This window comes from Oncorhynchus keta, chromosome 22 (genome assembly GCF_023373465.1).
Source record: "Oncorhynchus keta strain PuntledgeMale-10-30-2019 chromosome 22, Oket_V2, whole genome shotgun sequence".
Classification (NCBI taxonomy): Eukaryota; Metazoa; Chordata; class Actinopteri; order Salmoniformes; family Salmonidae; genus Oncorhynchus; species Oncorhynchus keta.
This window is the reverse complement of record NC_068442.1, coordinates 36,959,856-36,967,596: the sequence shown is the minus strand read 5'-3', so window position 1 is coordinate 36,967,596 and position 7,741 is coordinate 36,959,856. Positions and strand designations below refer to the sequence as shown.

Here is a 7,741-nt window from a genome sequence, read left to right as displayed (position 1 = left end):
CCTAGGCCGTCATTGAAAATAAGAATTTGTTCTTAACTGACTTGCCTGGTAAAATTAAAAAAATGTAAAAATAAAATATTTGAGCTTATCCCTCTGATCCTAACCACACTTTCCCGTTGGATGCTTTCCTATCACATCAGTCTTATTCAACTGGCTGTGTCCCACCCGTAATACATGCTCCATGGCCTCTGTTTCCTGGCAATAATCACGCTTTCCTATCACATCAGTCCTATTCAACTGGCTGTGTCCCACCCGTAATCTTTTAAAAATAGCCTCCTCTCTTCTGTCCCTTCCTGCCGTCCTCCCATCCCCGACTTTACCCCGAACTTGAAATAAATGCCTGCCCTTAGTATCTCTATTCCACTGCTCCTGCCATCTCTCCACCATCACTGTCCATATCAGGCCTTTTGCCTCTGCTTTGCTTACTGAAACTACAACATCCCTACTACTAAGTGCTTGTTTAGCCAGTACATCAACTGTCTCATTCCCCTCCAGCCCCACATGGTCTGGGACCCAAGTAAATCTTATTTGTATTCCCATCTGTCTAATCCTGCAATGGATTTGTAGTACCTCATAAAGTAGGAGTTGTCTGCTACCTGAGCTAAAGGACTTCAGACTCATCAACACTGCGCATGAATCAGAGCAAATAACTACTCTTGGCTTCCTCTACCCACTGCAAGGCCAACAGTATGGCCATCAGCTCCGCCGTATATAAAGCAAGATGATCTGTAATATGTTTCCTGACTGCCACCCCACATTCCTGCACTATCTTTTGAACTATCTGTGTAAATGGCCACAAAATCCTAATACACAGTATCCAGCTGTCTCTTAAACAAATCAGATGGATCAACACCATCCCTATCTTTCTGTAGTCTCTCCAACACTTCTAGATCAACTACTGGAGGCAGGAGTAGCCATGGTGGATTTATAGGAATAGCTACCGTTGGACTGAACTCCCTTCCATATAGTCCTATCTCCTTCACCTGGGTATTATCCACCGACCCAAAGCTTGTGTTCTGTCCTCACTCATGTTCCCAGCATGCCTGTAAAATCCCTTTCGCAGGATGAGACACCCCATGTTCCTGTAGGTTGACCCAATAATTCATTCCCAGATGATGTCTCCTAATCTGCAATGGCATATCCCACCTGTAGCGAAGCCACTGGGGAGGTCAAAAACACCCCACTACATATTCTGAGTTCTTGCCCCTGTGTGACATCTATACTGCCATAGTCTATTACAGATCGAATCAATGCAACATACATGGTCCTCAGTGAGGAACGCCCAGCCCCCCACTCCTTCCCCATCAGACAGCACATCACGTTTAGCACCTTCTTACACTTTCCCACCACTCTTTCAATGTGTTCTGCCCAGGTCTAGTGTCAAAGTATACCCCAGGGAACCTGAATTACCCCACCCTCTCAAAGTTTCTTCCATATAACCTCAAGTATACCACATCTTCCTCCTGGTAAAGAACACTGTCTGAGTTTTCTCTACAGAGAACCTGAATCCACACATTAATGCCCACCGCTCTACCTCATCAATTGCTTCCTGTAACTTCATGACTATGAATTTCACATTTCTTCTCCTCTTCCATAAGGGTCCCATCATCTGTAAATAATGACCTCCCAATATCCGTCTGTCCCTGAGTAAACATCATTGATCAAAATTGAGAACAGAGGACTAATGACGCTCCCCTGCGGTGTACCGTTATCCACCAGGTAGCTGTCTGATAGTCTTCCCCACCCTCACCTGGATAGACCTTCCAAACAGGAAATCCTTTATCCAGTTGTACATTATTCCTCCTACCCCCATAACATCAAGCTTGGTTAACAACCCCTCTGTCCACATCATATCATATGCCTTCTACACATAAAAAAGACCAGTGGTGGAAAAAGTACCCAATTGTCATAGTTGAGGAAAAGCAAAGATACAGTAATAGAAAATTACTTAAGTAAAAGTCTAAAAGTATTTGGTTTTAAATGTACTTAAGTATCAAAAATAAATGTCAAATTCATCATATTAAGCAAACCAGACAGCATGATTTTCTTGTTTTTTATTTATTTACGGATAGCCAGGGGCACACTCCAACCCTCAGATATCATTTAAAAATGAAGCATTTGTGTTTAGTGAGTCCACCAGATCAGATGCAGTGGGGATGACCAGGGATTTTTTTTGTGAAGTGTGAATTGTAAAATGTCCTGGTAAGCATTCAAAATGCAACAAGTACTTTTGGGTGTCAGGGAAAATGTATGTACTAGAAAGTACCTTATTTTCTTTAGGAATGCAGTGAAGTAAAAGTTGTCAAAAATATGGATAGTAAAGTACAGATAACCTAAAAAACTACTGAAGTAGTGCTTTAAATTATTTTTACTTAAATACTTTACACAACTGAAAAGATAGCTACAACAGTCTCCTTGTTCACCTGAGCCTTCCTGACCTCTGCTTCTAAGCAGAGCACTGGGTCCATAGTTCCCCTACCCTTCCTGAACCCACTCTGACGGGGCAATACTAACCACTGCTCTCCAGGAAGTAAGTTAGCCTCTCCGAAATCAAACACTCCATAATCTTATATACAGTAGATGTGTTGTTAAAGCTATTGGCCGATAGCTTGTTGGCCTCATTGGGTCCTTCCCTGGCTTCCGGATTGGAATCACTACTGCCTCCTTCCAGCTGCCTGGTAGTTTCCCCTCCTACCACACTCTGTTGTACAACACAAATACCTTATCTGGTGCCTCATCCCTAAGATGGGCCAACATAACTTAGGACACCTCAAGTTAACCCAGCCTTACCTATTGCCCTTTTCATCTCTGCCATGGTAAATGGTGCATTTTGGCAATTATCTCGGCCTTCTCCTCGTCTGTTACTGCCATATCATCTCCACTCGTCAACAATGGATAATCCCACCACCTTGTGACTCCGCTCATCCTCTTAATCATCTCCCACACATGTCGCTCTTCCAACAGTGTCACAGAACCGACGCCAATATGACCTCTTTGCCTGACAGATAACTCTCCTCACCAGGGCATGCTTATACTGAATCTGATGTTGGTAGTTATGCATCCTTTTCAGTACTCTAAATGCCCTGTTTCTACTCCACAGCATTGTTCCACACTCCTCCATCCACCATGGGACTGCTTTCCTCCACCTCCCTGAACTCTTAGGTATAGCCTCAGTAGCTGCCCCCACAAGCTGCTCTCACCCAGTTATTCATACTATCCACATCCCCGCTCTTACCCACCCAAGTCATCACCTGCTCACTCAGCTCCTGAAACGGATCCCATTTCCAAACATTCACCTGCCTACTCCATTCACTAACACCACCTCCCTCCGGCCTACTGCGCATTCTATGGGGTAATGATCCCTCCCATACCTCCCACTTACAGATTCCTGCCATCGCACTAGATAACAGTGAGGTCCATGGCAGACTCTTTCTCTGTGGCTACATCAATCCTGGTCCCTCAGCCATCATTCAGGCACACCAGATCTTTCATTTCCATCAGATTTTCCATCACTTGGCCATCCAGTAATGCATGACTTCACCCTCGGCTGATGAGGTGATCTCAAACCTCTTCCCATGTCAACTATCATAAACTGATGTCTCCCAGCCACTTTCACTATGAGCTGAATCCTCTGTTTTAGACACTACTTTAGCAGTGCTATTGATAGCTCTTGCTATGAATGTCACCAGCTTTCTCTTATCTTCATTGCCTCACACCCATCATATGTCACACTATGAGCACCCCCACAGCTGCAGCACTTTGGTTGTACACCATCCCCACACTTGCCATACTCATCCTCCCCTCCACACCTAGCACACCTCGTTTTGTCTTTACATGCTGTTGCCACATGCCCAAACCTCTGGCAGTTATAACATCTTAAAGGCTTCGGGACATAAACCCTCACATAATAGCTCATATATCCTATGGTTACTATATTTGGCAGTACCCGGTTCTTGAAGTGTAACAGAATAGATTGGCTATCTACACTAACATCACCCCTTGTTGCTTTGAATCTTTGAACGTTTACAATGTCTTCAAGTTGACGCTTACCTCTTTAGTGCCAAGGCACCCGTCATCACCACTTTAATACACTGATTCCCTGCTTGTTCAGGCCAGCTGCTCGACACCACCTTACACTTCCCTATTTACTTCACTCAGAGCTTTTTCCCCTCTGCGCCATGTCCTTACAGAAATCCAACAAGCTCCCATCTCTTAACACTTTAGCATTGCCAACTTCCCCGATCAACTCTTGTATCACAACCTTCACAGACTCATCACCCCAACTCCCCCTTCCTCCCTAAACTTCAGAATCACTTTATGCTCCTCCATGCTGCCCTCACAACCTCTCTCTACCCCAAAACTGCTGCTAGAGTTGGAAACTATGTTCTAGCAGCACCTTTTCCAAGACAACATTTTTCATTCATACGACATAATTTGGTCCATATTGTTTTCTATTACAAATTTGAATTACCTTGGAGAATACACAGTACTTACTTATGCATGTGGTGGTATAAGAGACCAGGGCACATATACACAAAGTGTTTCAGAATAGGAATGCTAATCAAGGATCTGTACATATAATCATATGCATTATGATCTAAAGGCCAAAACTGATCTGAGATCAGCACACCTACTTAAACAATTTGGGGCTATAATAATAATTGTAGGATCTCCATGCCTCTCCTTCACAAATAGATGGCTCTGCAGTTTGGCCTGTGGAAAATGCCATCTTTACAGCAATTAACTACACACAGCCAACTCCAACAATCAATATTATGGTGTATAAATGAGTAAATTTCCAAATACAATGAAAGGTAACTCACTTTAATCAAATACACATGATTACAACAGCATTCCTGTGTAATCTAGTATAATTCAGCATATGGAACAAATGTATTCACAAAGGGTGTGTTCGTAAAGTCACTCTGGAGTGCCGGAGTGCACTTTGTGCATTTGTAAATTCAGAACTTTGATTGTATGTTCATGAATTCAGAGCATACACTGGAAGCTCTGGCTGAGGAGTAGGATTAATTTGAGTGTTCTGACCTCACACAGCAGTCAAGCACCCAAGCTAACTGGCTAACATTGGCTAGCTACTTCCAGACAAATGAGAGAACACCTCACTGATCATTTTACTCTCCCTAGCAGAGCTGGTTAGGCTGTTTATGTTATCCAGAGCGTTGGTGAGTAACTGTGCTGCTAGCAACAAACTACCATATTCAACAGGTGCTGAGCATGATCAAATTCATCAGTTATTCTGCGCTCTGGCACACAGACGAGAGTACTATTAAATCTGAGGAGATAGCCAGAGTGAATTTAAGAACTGACCCAAATGACATATTAACGAACCAATGACAGCATGTGTCACAATGGGCATAAAAGGAATTTCTAAAGCATATTCTAAAATAAAAGTGATCCAGTAGTCCTCTTTATTTGGTCCAGCTGACTTTAGGAATATCGTAATGTTCTGTCAGGCTGTCCAGGTGACGGTTGAAATCCTGCAACAAAAAATACTGTTGTTTATAGTAAATGCCAGGGGTTTGTACAACTCAACTCTCCCCAAGCATATTTTCAGAATTACAGTAACTGCATAAAATGTCTTACCTCAACTCTCCTCTTGTGAGTTTTTTCTGCTTTGTTTAAAATCCTCTCCATTTGCTGAAAGAAATTAAAAAGGTGTGTGTGTGGGGGGGGGGATAATGGTAAACTAAGTATTTCATCCCATGACCAACATTGTATCTATTTCAATGCTTTAACATCAGTTGGACAATACATTTATCTAGAACAATGAGAATTACCCTCTTCTCTTGCATCTTGTCAAATGCAATTTGAGCTGGTGTTCTTTTGTCAATGTATCCACTCTTGGTCTCCTCCTCTTCGTTTCGATTTGTATTAATTTGCTGCTCCAAACGCTTCGTCTCTTTGTCCTTCTTCTTCTTTCTAATAAATAAATAAATAAAATGGTCGGTAACGTTACACCAACTAAAGCTTTGAGGGAAATACTATATTAGGCCTACATGTCTGATTACTTGCACTTAAAGCTACATGAATTTAAATAGGCTGACACTAGCTACGTATGTAACAATTTACAGTGAACAACCGATGATGTTGCTGTTGTTACCATGTGAGCTTGTAGCGAAGCTAACTTTAGCTAGTTAGCGAATTTAGCTGGTTAATGGGGCCAGAGCTAGCTACTCTTTCACGTCCGACCAAGGTGAAATAGATACATAGGTTTTAGAGCACACTGACTTATAAGTAATAATAACATGAAATACATACTTTTTACCAGCGGAAACAACTCCAATCCCTTTTAATTTCAGGGAGCCTTTCTGAACGGTGGCGTATTGATCCGACATCTTTGTTGTTGTGGATTCGTCGTCTTCTTCTTCTGTGGATTTATATTATTCTGTTGGCAAACAACTTTAAGGCGCATTACCGCCCCCAACGAGACTGGAGTGTGGATCAGAGACAGTGGAGGTCTAAATCGATGGGGGTATTTGTTATGCTCCTCTGGTTAGCAGCTCACGTGGGAGTAGAGGGGGATGGAGAAGTGGGTATTATCGCCAAGCAGGCTCTTAAACATCCTAATGTTGCGATGGAATTGTCAATTATTATTTTATTTGTATTTTTTTACCTTTATTTAACCAGGTAGGCTAGTTGAGAACAAGTTCTCATTTGCAACTGAGACCTGGCCAAGATAAAGCATAGCAGTGTGAACAGACAACACAGAGTTACACATGGAGTAAACAATTAACAAGTCAATAACACAGTAGAAAAAAGGGGGGAGTCTATATACAATGTGTGCAAAAGGCATGAGGTAGGCGAATAATTACAATTTTGCAGATTAACACTGGAGTGATAAATGATCAGATGGTCATGTACAGGTAGAGATATTGGTGTGCAAAAGAGCAGAAAAGTAAATAAATAAAACAGTATGGGGATGAGGTAGGTGAAAATGGGTGGGCTATTTACCAATAGACTATGTACAGCTGCTGCGATCGGTTAGCTGCTCAGATAGCTGATGTTTGAAGTTGGTGAGGGAGATAAAAGTCTCCAACTTCAGCGATTTTTGCAATTCGTTCCAGTCACAGGCAGCAGAGTACTGGAACGAAAGGCGGCCAAATGAGGTGTTGGCTTTAGGGATGATCAATGAGATACACCTGCTGGAGCGCGTGCTACGGATGGGTGTTGCCATCGTGACCAGTGAACTGAGATAAGGCGGAGCTTTAACTAGCATGGACTTGTAGATGACCTGGAGCCAGTGGGTCTGGCGACGAATATGTAACAAGGGCTAGCCGACTAGAGCATACAAGTCGCAGTGGTGGGTGGTATAAGGTGCTTTAGTGACAAAACGGATGGCACTGTGATAGACTGCATCCAGTTTGCTTAGTAGAGTGTTGGAAGCCATTTTGTAGATGACATCGCCGAAGTCGAGGATCGGTAGGATAGTCAGTTTTACTTGGGTAAGCTTGGCGGCGTGAGTGAAGGAGGCTTTGTTGCGGAATAGAAAGCCGACTTGATTTGATTTTCGATTGGAGATGTTTGATATGAGTCTGGAAGGAGAGTTTGCAGTCTAGCCAGACACCTAGGTACTTATAGATGTCCACATATTCAAGGTCGGAACCATCCAGGGTGGTGATGCTAGTCGGGCATGCGGATGCAGGCAGCGATCGGTTGAAAAGCATGCATTTGGTTTTACTAGCGTTTAAGAGCAGTTGCAGGCCACGGAAGGAGTGTTGTA

The 7,741-nt window shown here is 42.9% G+C and overlaps 1 protein-coding gene across 1 annotated transcript; it reads right to left on the bottom strand.

The window, feature by feature from the left end:
* Positions 1-4,808: 4,808 nt before the first annotated feature.
* Positions 4,809-6,446, bottom strand: fam32a (family with sequence similarity 32 member A). Its single transcript, XM_035761606.2, has 4 exons — positions 6,280-6,446; positions 5,799-5,940; positions 5,605-5,658; positions 4,809-5,498 (listed from the first exon to the last, which is right to left on the bottom strand). Exons 1-4 carry the CDS (start codon positions 6,354-6,356, stop codon positions 5,430-5,432), a joined length of 342 nt encoding a protein of 113 aa, XP_035617499.1. The 5' UTR covers positions 6,357-6,446; the 3' UTR covers positions 4,809-5,429.
* Positions 6,447-7,741: the final 1,295 nt, after the last annotated feature.

What these genes read in the sequence shown, in the direction of transcription:
- fam32a (XM_035761606.2), bottom strand. Translation starts at nt 6,356, where the DNA reads ATGTCGGATCAATACGCCACCGTTCAGAAAGGCTCCCTGAAATTAAAA. An exon ending in GTTGTTTCCGCTGGTAAAAA is followed by an intron (nt 5,941 to 6,279) that starts GTATGTATTTCA and finishes TTTATTTATTAG; the next exon opens with AAAGAAGAAGAAGGACAAAG. An exon ending in CTCACAAGAGGAGAGTTGAG is followed by an intron (nt 5,499 to 5,604) that starts GTAAGACATTTT and finishes TTTTTGTTGCAG; the next exon opens with GATTTCAACCGTCACCTGGA.